General features: G+C 43.6%; 1 protein-coding gene across 1 annotated transcript in view; it reads left to right on the top strand.

Annotated features, from left to right (window-relative positions):
- Window positions 1-18,234, top strand: part of LOC110488210 (protein Jumonji) — an 85,312-nt gene that overhangs the window by 44,391 nt on the left and 22,687 nt on the right. Inside the window, exon 4 of the mRNA XM_036971818.2 lies at window positions 12,255-12,424. Within this exon, the coding sequence (XP_036827713.1) occupies window positions 12,255-12,424 (170 nt within the window). The remainder of the gene's footprint in view (window positions 1-12,254; window positions 12,425-18,234) is intronic.

Here is an 18,234-nt window from a genome sequence, read left to right on the forward strand (position 1 = left end):
TCTATATAGTATATGAGTGAAATATTGTGCCCAGATTGAACATGTTGGCCTGGTCATTCCTTGTACGGTTCCCCACTGACGTGGTGCTCTGTACCTCTTGGCTGACTGTCACCTGGGAAACGTTTGTTTAGTTAACCTGTCTAGGACCCCAACAGCCAGTGAAAGTGCAGGGTGCCAAATTCAAAACAACAAAAATCTCATAATTAAAATTCCTCAAGCATACAAGTATTTTACACCATTTTAAAGATAAAATTCTCTTAAATCCAGCCACAGTGTCTGATTTCAAAAAGGATTTACAGCGAAAGCACCACAAACGATTGTTAGGTCACCACCAAGCCACAGAAAAACATTTTTTTACAGCCAAAGAGGAGTCACAAAAAGCAGAAAGAGAGAAAATTAATCACTAACCTTTGATCTAAATCAGATGACACTCATAGGACTTCATGTTACGCAATACATGTATGTTTTGTTTGATAAAGTTCATATTTATATTTTTTTTAAATCTGAGTATACATTGGCGCGTTACATTCAGTAGTTCTAAAACATGCGTTGATATTGCAGAGAGCCACATCAATTTACAGAAATACTCATATTAAACATTAATAAAGATACGACTATTATACATGAAACTTTAGATAAACTTCTCCTTAATGCAACCACTGTCAGATTTCAAAAAAAATTTACGGAGAAAGCAAACCATGCAATAATCTGAGTACAGCCGTTAGATAACAAAGCAGCCAAAAAGATACCCGCCATATTGGGTAGTCAAATTTACTCAGAAATATAATTTTAAATATTAACTTACCTTTGATGATCTTCATCAGAATGCACTCCCAGGAATCCCAGTTCCACCATAAATGTTTGATTTGTTCGATAATGTCCATCAGTTATGTCCAAATACAGTGGGGCAAAAAAGTATTTAGTCAGCCACCAATTGTGCAAGTTCTCCCACTTAAAAAGATGAGAGGCCTGTAATTTTCATCATAGGTACACTTCAACTATGACAGACAAAATGAGAAAAAAAATCCAGAAAATCACATTGTAGGAATTTTTATGAATTTATTTACAAATTATGGTGGAAAATAAGTATTTGGTCACCTACAAACAAGCAAGATTTCTGGCTCTCACAGACCTGTAACTTCTTCTTTAAGAGGCTCCTCTGTCCTCCACTCGTTACCTGTATTAATGGCACCTGTTTGAACTTGTTATCAGTATAAAAGACACCTGTCCACAACCTCAAACAGTCACACTCCAAACTCCACTATGGCCAAGACACCAGAAACAAAATTGTAGACCTGCACCAGGCTGGGAAGACTGAATCTGCAATAGGTAAGCAGCTTGGTTTGAAGAAATCAACTGTGGGAGCAATTATTAGGAAATGGAAGACATACAAGACCACTGATAATCTCCCTCGATCTGGGGCTCCACGCAAGATCTCACCCCGTGGGGTCAAAATGATCACAAGAACGGTGAGCAAAAATCCCAGAACCACACGGGGGGACCTAGTGAATGACCTGCAGAGAGCTGGGACCAAAGTAACAAAGCCTACCATCAGTAACACACTACGCCGCCAGGGACTCAAATCCTGCAGTGCCAGACGTGTCCCCCTGCTTAAGCTAGTACATGTCCAGGCCCGTCTGAAGTTTGCTAGAGAGCATTTGGATGATCCAGAAGAAGATTGGGAGAATGTCATATGGTCAGATGAAACCAAAATATAACTTTTTGGTAAAAACTCAACTCGTCGTGTTTGGAGGACAAAGAAAGCTGAGTTGCATCCAAAGAACACCATACCTACTGTGAAACATGGGGGTGGAAACGTCATGCTTTGGGGCTGTTTTTCTGCAAAAGGACCAGGACGACTGGAAAGAATGAATGGGACCATGTATCGTGAGATTTTGAGTGAAAACCTCCTTCCATCGGCAAGGGCATTGAAGTTGAAACATGGCTGGGTCTTTCAGCATGACAATGATCCCAAACACACCGCCCGGGCAACGAAGGAGTGGCTTCGTAAGAAGCATTTCAAGGTCCTGGAGTGGCATAGCCAGTCTCCAGATCTCAACCCCATAGAACATCTTTGGAGGGAGTTGAAAGTTCTGTGTTGCCCAGCAACAGCCCCAAAACATCACTGCTCTAGAGGAGATCTGCATGGAGGAATGGGCCAAAATACCAGCAACAGTGTGTGAAAACCTTGTGAAGACTTACAGAAAACATTTGACCTCTGTCATTGCCAACAAAGGGTATACAACAAAGTATTGAGAAACTTTTGTTATTGACCAAATACTTATTTTCCACCATAATTTGCAAATAAAAAATCCTTCAATGTGATTTTCTGGATTTTTTTTCTCATTTTGTCTGTCATAGTTGAAGTGTACCTATGATGAATTCTAGCTTTTACGGCTGAGTAGCAGGCAGCTTAATTTGGGCACGTTTTTCATCCAAGCTACCCAATACTGCCCCCTACCCCAAAGAAGTTAATAAGATACAGGAGACTGGTCCTCGGGAAGGGCAGAAGGAGACTAGTGAGGGACTGGAGGATACTGGGGTGGGCTGTTGGAGACTGGGGAATAGGGGTAGTGAGAGCGACTGGGAGGGCTTCGCTCTCAAACGGCAGGTCCTCGGCCTGTAGCAGACCAGTCACTGTGGATTAAATGTATTGCTACACACACACACTCCCAGCTACATTAAATGCTAATAATTAATTCACATATGCTGTATTGCAGAAGCCATAGCACATAGATCGGCTCTGTAATCTCTCTCACTATGAGACCCTCTGTGTAGCCAGCCAATGCATGTTTCCTCTGCCACCGTCTCCACCTGTCCTATTTTCGTGTGTGTGTGTGGTATCTTGCAGTACCTGTTAGTGAATAGTCCAGCAGACCTGGTCATTGAGGCCTGGCAAACCTGAAAAGGAGAGCAAGATGGACAGATGGAGGAGAGAAGTAGACAGGCGTAGTGTCAACAGGCCTGTGTTCACTAGGGTGCTTTTCATTAGTTCTCATGCAGGAAATAAAAGCAGGCTCTCCCTCTCTTAATGAGCAGCCGGCTTACAGAGCGCTTGGCAATGGCTCAGGCCTTTTGGTGTGTGTGTGTGTGGAGGACGACTTCTTGGCCCTGGCATCTGCAGCCCACGCCAGTCTATAACAGGGTGGCTGACTGAGGAGCTGCCAGGACCTTTCACACCTGGCAATGCAATAACAAGAGAGGGGAGGGGAGGCGCAGGTGCATGGTTTTGGCTGCAGCATCCTGGGGGGCAGGGGAGGGTCCCTGTATGTCTGAGGGGAAGTGGGTCCAAGGGAGGCGTTTGGGATCTGGGTGATGTTTGTCTTCGCAGGAACCCGAGATGGGAGATCACGCACCAGGACCTCCCCTCCCTGCCAAGTACGGAAGATGTGCTCCCCCCCCCCCCCCCCCTCTTCCCTTTCTCTCCAGTTCCCAGCCATACTACCCAGGCTGAAGTAGGAAACACAGGGTTCAGCCATGGTGACCATAGTTGGAGAGCTCCACATCTTATGGTGATTTTATTGAAGCCAGTTCTCCTCAGTAGCAGAAGCCAAGTAGAGCTCATTGAGCTTGCTTGTTTGTTTTAATGAATGCTAAGTTAGTAATGCGCTTTCTTTCGGTCTTCTCACCCATCTACACACAATAGCCCGCAATGACAAAGTCAAAACATGTTGTTTTAAAAAAAATTTGAGCACGTTTATCGAAAATGAAATGCATATATCTCATGTACATACACTAAAACGTTTGAGGTCACTTAGAAATGTCCTTTTTTAAATACATTTTTTAAAGTCCATTTTAAAATAACATCATTGATCAGAAATACAGTGTAGACATTAATAAGGATCCGTGCCTTTTTGTTAAAATTTTCGCCTAAAATGACATTCCCAAATCTTAACTGCCTGTAGCTCAGGCCCTGAAGCAAGTATATGCATATTATTGATATAATTTGAAAGGAAACACTTTGAAGTTTGCAGAAATGTGAAAGTAATGTAGGAGAATATAAAACATTAGCTCTGGTGAAACATAATACAAAGAGAGAACCAACTGTTTTTTGTATAAAAAAAAATGGTACCATCTTTGAAATGCAAGAGAACGGCCATAATGTATTATTCCAGCCCAGGAGCAATTTAGGTTTTGGCCACTAGATGCAGTATGAGCAAAGTTTTAGACTGATCCAATGAATCATTGCATTTATTTTCAAAATGTTGTATCAAGACTGGCCAAATGTGCCCAATTTTGTTTATTAATAACCTTTCAAGTTTAAAACTGTGCACTCTCTTCAAACAATAGCGTGGTACTATTTCACTCTAATCACTACAGTAAATTGGACTGTGCAGTTAGATTAACAAGAATTGAAGCGTTCTGCCAATATCAGATATGTCTATGTCCTGGGAAATGTTCTTGTTACTTACAACTTAATGCTAATCGCATTAGCATACATTAGCTCAACTGTCCCGTGGGGGGGACCCACCGAGCCTGAAGTTTTAATGCTGTAAATGACTAGTGTAGCTGGAAACTGCAGATTTTATTTGATTGAAGATCTACACAGGCGTACAGAAGCCCATTATCAGCAACCATCACTCCTGTGTTTCAATGGCATCCTGTGTTAGCTAATCCAAGTTTAGAATTTTAAAAGGCTAATTGATAATTAGAAAACCTTTTTTTGAAATGATGTTAGCGCAGCTGAAAACGGTTGTGCTGATTTAAAGAAGCAATACAACTGGCATTCTTTAGACTTGTTGAGTATCTGGAGCATCAGCATCCATCTTCAGTTTTCTCCTATCACAGCCATTAAACTCAAACTGTTTTAAAGCCTCCCTTGGCCTCGTGGTGAAAATCCCTGAGTGGTTTCCTTCCTCTCTGGAAACTGAGTTAGGAAGGACGCCTATATCTTTAGTGGCTGGGTGTGTTTATACACCATCAAAATTGTAATCAATAACTTTACCATGCTCAAAGAGAAATTCAATGTCTGAATCTGTGTTTGAAATTCACTGCTCGACTGAGGGACCTTACAATTGTCTGTATGTGGGGTACAGAGATGAGGCAGTCATTAAAATCATGTAAAACACTTTTGTGACTTGTTAAGCAAAATACTTACTCCTGAATTTATTTGTGGTTTCCATAATAAAGGGTTTGAATACTTATTGACATTTTAGATTTTTCATTTTTTTTATTCATTTGTAAAAATGTCTAAAACCATACTTTCACTTTGACATTATTGTGTGTGTGTAGGCCAGTGTAGGCCATTGTGTGTGTGTGTGTAGGCCAGTGATGATCTCAATTGTATCCATTTTGAATTCAGGCTGTAACTTAACAAAATGTGGAAAAGTCAAGGGGTGTGAATGCCTTCTGAAGGCACTGTATATCAGTGATATACACTTAACCTTTCTTGCGCAGGGAACCCCTCGACAACATTCCGCTGAATGGCAGCGCGCGAAATTCAAAAATATTTTTTTGAAATTGATATGCCACACCTGTCAGGTGGCTGGATTATCTTGGCAAAGGAGAAATGCTCAATAAAAGGGATGTACACATTTGTGCACAGTCCGAGAGAAAACGTTTTTTTGTATGTGTGGAACATTTTTTGTGGTCTTTTATTTCACCTCATGAAACAGGGGTCCAACACTTTACACATGTTTTTGTTCAGTGTATAATCAGTGGTGCCATATGTGAGTGATTATATGTTGCACTCCCTCTAAGGAATCCCACCATTTTTAAAAGCCACCCATAATAGTACTATTGATGAGTTGTAAATAGTACTATTGATGAGCTGTAAAGTCACATGAGAAGTGTTTAGCTATATAGAACATCTCTTGACGAGTCACGGGCTGTGTCATGCCTACTATAGTGTTGTAACGACTCAGGGCAGTTTAAACTGTCAGTATATCCAATGGATCTGACAGGCAGGTGAGATATCCAACCCTGCGTAGCTAGTTACTGTAGCATAAGATGGCCAGTCACAAAAAACGTATCACACTAAGTCACAGAGGATTGGCTGAACCATCTTCAGTTACCCTGCACTGTTACTGCTCTTACTGTTGTTACCCACAGTGCATGTGTGTTCCAGTGTTTTTTTTTGTCTTCCTCTCTCTTTCCCATTTAAGTTATTATTCACGTTTGGTTCCGAAGTCAACAACCTCTTGTCACTGAGACTCATTTTATAATTCCTTTTAACTCCTCTCTCGCTATTTCTCCTGCTCTCTAAACCACTTTACCAAGCCTCAATAAAGATGGCAGCCTTAGGGATATTAATAACCAACTACATACTCTCACAGAGTGGTCTGAATAAACTCGATCACAATACTGTCTGCAGAGGAGTGTGTTATCGCCCATTGTGATATTGTATACCCTGCCACCCCCTAGTGAACACAGTAGGTGAGATCTGAGATGGAGCAAGGCTTTGCTATGCACATTATTTGTTCCAGTTTCTCTATTCTCTGCAAGCTGCATGTATTCACTGAAGACAGTAGGCGTATCAAAGGAATAAAACTGCACCATCGCAACAAACTATACAGCAGTGCTGGAGAGATGTTTGTTCTATCATGATCAAATTTGGACTGCGTGGCATTGCCCATGTTCCAGAACCAATCAGAGCGCATGTGATGTCATGGATAATGTCCTAGGTGTCTTCTGACCTGGTCCTGATTTTAAAGTGATGTCTTTGGTGATAACAACCGCAGCACAGTCTTTCTCTGAGCCTGAATATTGACCTGGCTTAGCTTGATTTAAGATGGCCGCCAAGCTCAGGGGTTAAAGGTCAGAGGCTAGGGTCAGTCCGGTAAAGCGGTCGACCCACTGAGCCGAGGAGATAAGGTGACGTTGTCCAGCTCCAACTTAATACACAGTTCATCAGCTCACTGCTCTAAGCATAGAGAATGGTCCCAGTACACTGGTAGTATAATAATGAACAATAGTGGACACAGTAACATGGTAGTATAATAATGAACAATAGTGGACACAGTAACATGGTAGTATAATAATGAACAATAGTGGACACAGTAACATGGTAGTATAATAATGAACAGTGGTGAACACAGTAACATGGTAGTATAATAATGAACAATAGTGGACACAGTAACATGGTAGTATAATAATGAACAATAGTGGACACAGTAACATGGTAGTATAATAATGAACAATAGTGGACACAGTAACATGGTAGTATAATAATGAACAATAGTGGACACAGTAACATGGTAGTATAATAATGAACAGTGGTGAACACAGTAACTTGGAAGTATAATAATGAACAGTGGTGGACACAGTAACATGGTAGTATACTCATGAACAGTGGTGGACACAGTAACATGGTAGTATACTAATGAACAGTGGTGGACACAGTGAAGGGTACTATACTAAAGTGCAATAGTGCACACAGGACAGGTTTCAACCTCTCCTCTTCCCACAGTTCATGCATTATGCAGCACGTGGGCTTAGGTTGCTTTTAAGGAAATTATGTGCAAAGTGGATTAGGTGTGAAGATCATCGTGTCGGAGTCATTTAAGCCTTGTGTACACATTACACAACCGTGTGTACACATCACACAACCCTGGGCCAATACATTTGTTAGTCTGTGATGACTTACATTGGAATGTTCGCCAACACTCCCTGTTTCACATCCATAAGAGAAATGTGTTCACCACTGGTGTGCTTTCGTCTTGTTTAAAATGTCGGTCAATGTGTCAGTGTTTTATAAAGGTGTGTATTTATACAGTACATTCGTAATACTAGACATATGTGCCCTGTAGCCATATCATGTTTATTTAGGCCAATGTAGGTTGATCTATTGTGAAGATTACGTTTTAACTCCCACATCCATCTCTTTAAATCCCTGGGTATTTTTTATATTCCCTCAGATACAGTTCAATGCTGAGATCTCAAACTCGTTGATATTCCCTCAGTATTTAGCCTGTGTCTATGACTACCAGAGCAATTGTGTCCAGAAAGCTGAAAGCAGCACACATCTTAATCGAGTTGTCTGAATAGAAAGCTCGTGTTTTAATATGGAGTGTCAATGTCTAACAGGAGTCTAAATTGTGAATAGAATAAACACCACCAGGCAGCATGGACCTGCATCACGCAGGACTCTCAAGGTTATTCAGCATCGGCACATTCCAGACAATGCTATAGTTACAACTATTGCCCCTTAGAATAATTTAATGGACCCTTAGATGAAATTCAAGAGATTTAGACTTCAAGACCCGGGGTCACCAGGTCAGTCAGCTGCATTCAAGGCCGTCTCTCCTCCAGGTGCTCAACACTCAGACAGAAAAGCAATAAACACATTAGCCAGAGTGGCTCTCTCCCTGAGTGTGGTTTCCACTAACCCTGCTTTAGAATCTCAGTCATTTGGGTCCTCCAGGCTTAATGTTTGTATTGACAGCCATGGGCGTGGTGCTGATGTTCCAGTGGAATGGTGCTGCTGTGAGGAGAGATGTTGGCCACAAAGCTTGTGGCTGTAGTTTCACCTGGATACTAAAGCCTGGGCGGGTTTATCAGCTACACACTCCTCTCATGGTTGTGTTAGTGTGATGTCGATCAATACTTTTAAACAAGGGCGCAAGAACCATTACTGCAGCTTAACTGAATATTGCTGACCTGCCTTGGCTTTACTCAGTCTTTCTGGGGCGGCAGGGAGCCTAGTGGTTCAGAGCATTGGACCAGTAAACAAAAGGTCGCTGGTTCAAATCCCCGAGCTGGCAAGGTGGAAAAATATGCCTTTCTGCCCTTGAGCAAGGAAGTTAACCCCGAACAACAACTCCTCCCCGGGATGTCGATTTTTAAGGCAGCCCCCTGCACCTCTCTCTGAGGGGTTGGGTTAAATACGGGAGACACGTTTTGGTTGAATGCATTGTTGGGCAACTGACTAGGTATTTCCTGTCTCTCTCTCGGTCTTTCCTGCATGAGTGTCTGACAGGACAGTCTTGTCTCCTCTCCAGCTGCTGAGCGCTGCAGTGTCTGCTGCTAGAGTTTATTAGGACCATCTGGAGTGGTTTAGAACCTCATTTAGCCGGGGGAACCCAGGCAGTGTTGCCGTGACCGGCTCTGGGGAACCCAGGCAGTGTTGCCGTGACCGGCTCTGGGGAACCCTCTCTGACAGCTAATCAATGATACAGAGTAGAGACACATGTAATATCAGAGGAACGGCAGCTTTGAAGAGCGAGGAGTGGGAGGAAGAGGAAGATGAGGAAGATTAGCCTTGGATGAATGGGACATCCTGCAGTAATTCTTCCTCCCTCCTCTGTATGCATGCGCCTCCACTGCTCTCTCTCCGCGCTCTCCCTCCCTTAGACTAGCTGCCTTGGTAATGCGCCCGAGTCAGGATTAAGTAGTGCGTGGTGGTAATGAACAGCCTTGCTGAACTTTAAAACCTAGCGTGCCTTTAGACACCTATAGAAGGAATACCGGGTAAATCCGAAAGGGCCTCAATAAGCAGCTCTAAGTGACAGTGTTGACAAGTTTGTGCGTCAGCGAGACCTTTCTGCAGAGAGGCTCTGGGTTTGAGGGGCTTGGTGTCTGTTGGTGTGTCTGCTGTTTGTGTCTATCTGGCATTGTGGGTACTTGGTGCCATGACATTCTGACTGTAGATGGTCTGTACTTTGTCCCCCTGGGGAAAGGTTAGCCTTGTGATTCAGCCACAGTGCTCATTGGGGCTCAGGTCTGTCTAGACAGGATGTTAGTGGCATGGCTCTTCTCATAGTTAAAGATGGGCCAGTAAAACTATTGCAGTTCTCATCGTTTTACTGGGACAACTTACGTTTCTAACTGACCCTTTAACAACCCTGTCAAGTTACAGGGCTCCTATTTATTTCTGGTTCTATTCCTATGAAAGCTGAAGGATGCTATTTCTGAAAGGGTTTATTGAAATATATGTTTTTATCCTGTTACTGTCTGGGAGGCAGTAATTAAATACCCCTCATCCATGTTCTAAGGGAGTTGTAGTGATGGTTCTACCCGAAGTAAGTTGTAGTGTTGGAACTCCCTTCAATGAGCTGTAGTGTCAGGGAGCCACTGTAACTAATGCATTCTGCAACTCTAATCTGCACTAGTCTCCATGATGCACAGTAGCGCCCGGCCGGCTATAGGACCGCCAGAGCCAGGCTGTTTAAACAGCTCATGTTTTACCAGTCTGGCAGTGAAACTGATAGTTCCATCCACAACATAATGATGGGCTGGCGAAACCAGCCGTCTGACACCTGTCACAAGTCCTGCTCAGGTGTGACCTGCGGCAGCCATTGGTCCTTTCAGGGGGAGCAGAAACTGAACCTTTTTTTAGTTTTTCTCTTCACTGGCTGATCTAAAGCATGAACAGATTGGTTATCATACTGATGCACCTACTCATCCAATACAGAATCATTCTTGAACAATGGCTTCTCTCAGGAACCGGGCAGATTATTCAGTCACTGAACCGTGTGTGTGTGTGTGTGTGTGTGTGTGTGTGTGTGTGTGTGTGTGTGTGTGTGTCGATGCAATCTCTTCTCACAGCTTCTTGTTCAAGGTATTTATTTTTTATATCACCTTTTATTTAACTAGGTAGGCTAGTTGAGAACAAGTTCTCGTTTACAACTGCGACCTGGCCAAGGCAAAGCAGTGCGACACAAACAACAGAGTTACACATGGAATAAACTAACGTACAGTCAATAATAGAAAAAGTCTGTATACAGTGTGTGCAAATGAGGTAGGATAAGGGAGGTAAGGCAATAAATAGGCCATAGTGGCAAAATAATTACAATATAGCAATTAAACACTAGATGTGCAGAAGATGAGTGCAAGTAGAGATACTGGGGGCAAAATAAATAACAGGATGGGGACGAGGTAGATGGATGGACTACTTACAGATGGGCTGTGCAGTGATACGTGAGCTGGTCTGACAGCTGGTGCTTACAGTTAGTGAGGGAGTAATTTAGTATTTGGTTGGTTATAGGCTGCGTATTGCTTCGTGATTCAAGTGGAATTGGAACGTTGTAGGTTCCGGGTGCTTGATGGAACCAAAATGCATTGTGGGTGTTTTCAGGGCATGATTTGCAATATTTAAACATTTTAATACATGAAGAAATCACTAAGATATCATGAAGCATTCCCCTACATGTAGCGCGATGAGACAATCACCCGGGTAGTCACAATCTGTCTGGAGCAAGCGGCTGTGGTCTCAATTGATTAGTGATGCTGTCTGTGCCTGTCAACCCACCTAGCAGGGCTGAACATCTCCTAACAAGCATCCGATTGAATGGGAGATGATTTCAAACAGCGTGGCGGTATACGGGGAGGCAGTATGACCGCGGCGTTGTCTTTTTCTGTTTATTGTAAGACAGCCGTGTATCTGGCATCAAACATCCCTGAGACAAAGAGATGATGAAATGATTGTGAAATGAAATGGCTGCGTGGGTGAGATAAGAGATGAAGAGGTCTGACCAGGTCCACCAGACAAGCTGCTCTTAGTATTCCATCCTGTCAGCCTGCCCCCCCCCCCCGTGGAATCAGAAGAGAGGAGAGACGGAGACCGAGCAGAAAAAGAGATCTGAAAGGCCCTGTGGATCTCAGAGAGGGCGATGGATAGACAGAGAAAAAGAGAGATCTGGCCTTGAACGTCTGTTGGCAATTTGACGCCTCCTTTGTGCTTGTTATCAGTTGTCAGCTGCTGCAGAGGTCTTGGCTTTTAATGGAGAACTTAATTATAAATCAGAAGTCTGTTATGAGGTGGACGGCTGCTGGCTGGTGCTGCTGGGAGTTATTCTGAAGGAGCATTATCATTGTTTTAGCCTCCCTGGACACTGCAGTGTTGATATTAAAGATAATTAAATGATGTTCAAGGACCAGACTGACGAAAGGAGTCAAACCAACAACTGAGACCAGAGATGAGTTAAACTGCTGAACAGAGGGGTATACTACAAAGCAGCTGACTTTGATTAAAAATACAGAAATATGTGGATTTTCTGTTTCTTTAAGAAAGCTAAACATAGATAGTTGTGTCAATCAGACTGTGCCCATTTCAGGCATACCCTTTTTTTTTTAATAAAAAATATATATTTCAGAATATTCCGGCAAGTTGGCTGGCTAACTCCTTGTTCCTACTTTGTAGTATTCTTCTGTTTAGATCCATCCAGGGCAACTCGGTCAGAGCCTGGGGTCATGATTGAAAGGCCATTGAGCTAAGCCTGGGCTTCCGAACTAAATGAAATGCATACACAACACAGGGCAGTGGGTCTGTGTAAGAATGCATGGGAATAATCCTATTTTCACCTGTCTCTTCCCAGGCCCAGACTGCAAGCGCAGAGGAAGTTTGCCCAGTCTCAGCCCAACTCTCCCAGCACCACACCGGTCAAGGTGTCTGATACCGCCCTGCCCGCCCCCTCCGCTCACATCAGAGACATCTCCAGACGGAAACCCAAGACTGAGGACTTCCTCACCTTCCTCTGCCTGAGAGGTACAGTAACCCTGTAGTCCATGCCTAACATCTCACCCTTTCATCAGCAAACCCGTTCATCCACCCCTACACACACTCGACCCTTCATCCTCCCACCTCACTCCCACCTCTGACAAGGCAAACACCAAACCCGTGCATCCACCCCTACACACACCCAACCCTTCATCCTCCCACCTCACTCCCACCTCTGACAAGGCAAACACCAAACCCGTTCATCCACCCCTACACACACCCAACCCTTCATCCTCCCACCTCACTCCCACCTCTGACAAGGCAAACACCAAACCCGTTCATCCACCCCTACACACACCCAACCCTTCATCCTCCCACCTCACTCCCACCTCTGACAAGGCAAACACCAAACCCGTTCATCCACCCCTACACACACCCAACCCTTCATCCTCCCACCTCACTCCCACCTCTGACAAGGCAAACACCAAACCCGTTCATCCACCCCTACACACACCCGACCCTTCATCCTCCCACCTCACTCCCACCTCTGACAAGGCAAACACCAAACCCGTTCATCCACCCCTACACACACCCAACCCTTCATCCTCCCACCTCACTCCCACCTCTGACAAGGCAAACACCAAACCCGTTCTGTCCTCACAGGTTACACATTGACCATTTCTACAGGTAACATTTCAACAGTGTGTGCAGATAACAATGTTCATTATTTAGTCTCAGCTTTAAGTGCCCCCCTCCACACACACCTACACAGACATCCTGGTAGGGCCAGCTAATCCTGCTCCTGAGGGCACTGAGAGGCCCGGGATGCTATCTGCCGCCCACCAACACAAACACGGCCAGCTAGGGAAATAAGGGCAGCATTACAGGCTCAGGGTTCAGCTGAAATCTCACCTCTTTTCTGTAGTGCTTTATAACGTGTTATACAGGATTCAAGAAGTTCACTGTAAGGCCAGTTTTCCTTTTACTCTTTATCTCAATTATAAATTGAAATGTCAACAGAGAAATCGAGAAGTGGAGTATAACCTCACAGAGCAAAGGTCCAAAAGGCTACTAAACAGCTTCTACCCCCAAGCTATAAGACTGCTGAACAATTAATCAAATGGCCACCTGGGCTATTTACATCACTGCTGTTACTCGCTGTTTATTATCTATGCATAGTCACTTTACCCCCACCTATATGTACCTTGACTAACCTGTACCCCCCGCACATTGACTTGGTACCGGTACCCCCTGTACAGTCGTGGCCAAAAGTTTTGAGAATGACACAAATATTAATTTCCACAAAGTTTGCTGCTTCAGTGTCTTTAGATATTTTTGTCAGATGTTACTATGGAATACTGAAGTATAATTACAAGCATTTCATAAGTGTCAAAGGCTTTTATTGACAATTCCATGAAGTTGATGCAAAGAGTCAATATTTGCAGTGTTGACACTTCTTTTTCAAGACCTCTGCAATCTGCCCTGGCATGCTGTCAATTAACTTCTGGGCCACATCCTGACTGATGGCAGCCCATTCTTGCATAATCAATGCTTGGAGTTTGTCAGAATGTGTGGCTTTTTGTTTGTCCACCCGCCTCTTGCGGATTGACCACACGTTCTCAATGGGAACTGGGGAGTTTCCTGGCCACGGACCCAAAATATCAATGTTTTGTTCCGTTTTGCGCTCCATCGTGCTGGAAAAGGCATTGTTTGTCACCAAACTGTTCCTGTATGGTTGGGAGAAGTTGCTCTCTGAGGATATGTTGTTACCATTCTTTATTCATGGCTGTGTTCTTAGGCAAAATTGTGAGTGAGCCCACTCCCTTGGCTGAGAGGCAACCCCACACATGAATGGTCTCAGGATGCTTTACTGTTGGCATGACACAGGACTGATGGTAGCGCTCACCTTGTCTTCTCCGGACAAGCTTTTTTCCGGATGCCCCAAACAATCGGAAAGGGGATTCAACAGAGAAAATTACTTTACCCCAGTCCTCAGCGGTCCAATCCCTGTACCTATTGTAGAATATCAGTCTGTCCCTGATGTTTTTCCTGGAGAGAAGTGGCTTTGCTGCCCTTCTTGACACCAGGCCATCCTCCAAAAGTCTTCACATCTTTGTGCGTGCAGATGCACTAACACCTGCCTGCTGCCATTCCTGAGCAAGTTCTGTACTGGTGGTGCCCTGATCCCGCAGCTGAATCAACTTTAGGAGACGGTCCAGGCGCTTGCTGGACTTTCTTGGGTGCCCTGAAGCCTTCTTCACAACAATTGAACCGCCCTCCTTGAAGTTCTTGATGATCCGATAAATGGTTGATTTAGGTGCAATCTCACTGGCAGCAATATCCTTGCCTGTGAAGCCCTTTTTGTGCAAAGCAATGATGACGGCACGTGTTTCCCTGCAAGTAGCCACAGTTGACAGAGGAAGAACAATGATTCCAAGCACCACCATCCTTTTGAAGCTTCCAGTCTGTTATTTGAAGCTTTCAGCATGACTGAGTGATCTCCAGTCTTGTCCTCGTCAACACTCACACCTGTGTTAACGAGAGAATCACTGACATGTCAGCTGGTCCTTTTGTGGCAGGGCTGAAATTCAGTGGAAATATTTTTGGGGGATTCAGTTCATTTCCATGGCAAAGAGGGACTTTGCAATTAATTGCAATTCATCTGATCACTCTTCATAACATTCTGGAGTATATGCAAATTGCCACCATACAAAGTGAGGCAGCAGACTTTGTGAAAATGAATATTTGTTTCATTCTCAACTTTTGGCCATGACTCATTATTGTTATGTAATTCTATTGTTACTTTTTATTTTTATTTTGACTTTAGTTTATTTAGTAAATATTTTCTTAACTCTATTTATTGAACTGCGTTGTTGGTTAAGGGCTTGTATTTCAGGGTAATGTCCCAGGTATACATACACCTGATGTATTCGGCACATGTGACAAATACAATTTGATTCAAAGATTTTTTTGGGGATGTTTTTTTCTGAACAGCCTTGGCCTTGGCTTTTACTGCTGTCCTCAGTCCCAGAGTGTGTTTAACTCTGAACAGTGTCTCCTCCCACCCAGAAGAACCCTTCATGACTCCATCACAAACAGAAATGGCCCTTTAGGAAGAATAATGCCTCGATTTTAGATTAATTTGGTATTGGCATTAACCTCTGCTGGCAACATAAAGTAGGTTAAAAAGAACTGCAATCAGCTGGGAGTTGAGAGGCCCAGAGGAGAATGTGGCGGCTCGTGTTTTAAAAGCCAATGCCACTTTAATGTAACAGAGCGCTGTTCAGAGCACCGTAATTAGAGATCAGTAAAACTGACAGGGTTGGCTGCCTTCTACTCAGTGGAACAGATCAGTTCTCATAATGACCCAGTAAATGTCTTCTGTTCAGGGTTTGGACAACTCCTGTTCATGTTTTGGATGCTATGCTAACTCCTGATCAGTTTCCTGTTTATCTTCACTGTGCCTGGTTGACTGCCGCACCCCCTGTCTCTGTGGTAGCCTTATTTATAGCCCCGTTACCCGGCCGAGAGGCAGACTGAGTCCTCTGCGGAGCTCATGCTGCCTTAATGGTATTTTCATACACAGGGTTTTGCGCTCTCTTCCTTCACTTTAATGGCCCATTTGGAAAGAGGCCAATGCATTGAGGTGACGTGCAAGATTGACAGGGCAGCGCAGAGGTGTGCATATATGTGTGTGTGTGCATGCATGCGCACGTGTGCGGTCTGTGTCCTGGGGACATACGGATATCGACCATAAGGAAGCAGTGTTTCAATGTTTTATCTTTCAAAATTGTTTTTGGCCTTTGTTTTCATTCAGAGAGCTTTGTACGTCTGATTCCACTTTGGTGGCCCAGGCTAGCTAGGTGTGTAACAGTCGGTGGTGCCCCAAGAACAGGCAGCTGTGTTTGGCTTCCAACACTTAGTGCCGTATACATGTATTTCCATTTGCCCCATAGAGTGGACAGGGAGGGGTAGGCAAGCAGTCGGCACAGTCTGGTCTGTTCCAGAGCTAGAAGAACAATGGCGTTCCTGGTAGAAATTAGAGGTCAATCGGCCATTCTGTTTAAACTGCTCGAATCCTCTCAAATGTTTATCTTATCTGACAAACATACCACATACAGTTGAAGTCGGAAGTTTACATACACCTCAGCCAAATACATTTAAACTCAGTTTTTCACAATTCCCGACATTTAATCCTAGTAAACATTCCCTGTTTTAGGATCACCACTTTATTTTAAGAATGTGAAATGTCAGAATAATAGTAGAGAGAATTATTTATTTCAGCTTTTATTTCTTTCATCACATTCCCAGTGGGTCAGGAGTTTACATACAATCAATTTGTATTTGGTAGCATTGCCTTTCAGTAGTTTAACTTGGGTCAAATGTTTCGGGTAGCCTTCCACAAGCTTCCCACAATAAGTTGGGTGAATGTTGGCCCATTCCTCCTGACAGAGCTGGTGTAACTGAGTCAGGTTTTTATGCCTCCTTGCTCGCGCACACTTTTTCAGTTCTGCCCACAAATTTTCTATGGGATTGAGGTCAGGACTTTGTAATGGCAACTCCAATACCTTGACTTTGTTGTCCTTAAGCCATTTTGCCACAACTTTGGAAGTATGCTTGGGGTCATTGTCCATTTGGAAGACCCATTTGCGACCAAGCTTAAACTTATTGACTGATGTCTTGAGATGTTGCTTCAATATATCCACATAATTTCCCTGCCTCATGATGCCATCTATTTTGTGAAGTGCACCAGTCCCTCCAGCAGCAAAGCACCCCCACAACATGATGCTGCCACCTCCGTTCTTCACGGTTGGGATGGTGTTCTTCGGCTTGCAAGCCTCCCCTTTTCCTCCAAACATAACAATGGTCATTATGGCCAAACAATTCTATTTTGTTTCATCAGACTAGAGGACATTTCTCAGAAAGTACGATATTTGTCCCCATGTGCAGTTGCAAACCGTAGTTTGGCTTTTTTATAGCAGTCTTTGAGCAGTGGCTTGTTCCTTGCTAAGCAGCCTTTCAGATTATGTCTATAAAGGACTCGTTTTACTGTGGATATAGATACTTTTGTACCTGTTTCCTCCAGCATCTTCACAAGGTCCTTTGCTGTTGTTCTGGGATTGATTTGCACTTTTCGCACCACAGTACGTTCATCTCTAAGAGATAGAACGCGTGTCCTTTCTGAGCGGTATGATGGCTGCGTGGTCCCATGGTATTTATACTTGCATACTATTGTTTGTACAGATGAACGTGGTACCTTCAGGCATTTGGAAATTGCTCCCAAGGATGAACCAGACTTGTGGAGGTCTACAAAAGAATCCAGATGGTCTTGGCTGATTTCATTAGATTTTTCCATGATGTCAAGCAAAGAGGCACTGAGTTTGAAGGTAGTCCTTGAAATACATCCACAGGTACACCTCCAATTGACTCAAATGATGTTAATTAGCTTATCAGGAGCTTCTAAAGCCATGACATAATTTTATGGAATTTTCCATGCTGTTTAAAGGCACAGTCAACTTCTGATGTCCTAACCGACTTGCCAAAACTATAGTTTGCTAACAAGAAATCTGTGGAGTGGTTGAAAAACAAGTTTTAATGACTCCAACCCAAGTGTATGTAGACTTCCAACTTCAACTGTATTCCCGCATGCCCACTGTCTGACAGCTTCTGACGACAACGCGCTGGTTATGAAAGTAGAGTGTTCCCACCGTGATTTCAGTTTTCCTGTCTTTTGTTCTCTACAGCAGCAGCTTGTAATCACCACTGCTTATACCTCTGGGACTCAGCATCATAATGAGCTGTTCTTGTCTTCTGGTTTTTAAACAGGAACCATATATTTTTAATCCCTCTTGGGGAAA

The sequence above is a fragment of the Oncorhynchus mykiss genome, chromosome 30, assembly GCF_057628025.1.
Source record: "Oncorhynchus mykiss isolate SJ-2025 chromosome 30, ASM5762802v1, whole genome shotgun sequence".
NCBI classification, from domain to species: Eukaryota; Metazoa; Chordata; class Actinopteri; order Salmoniformes; family Salmonidae; genus Oncorhynchus; species Oncorhynchus mykiss.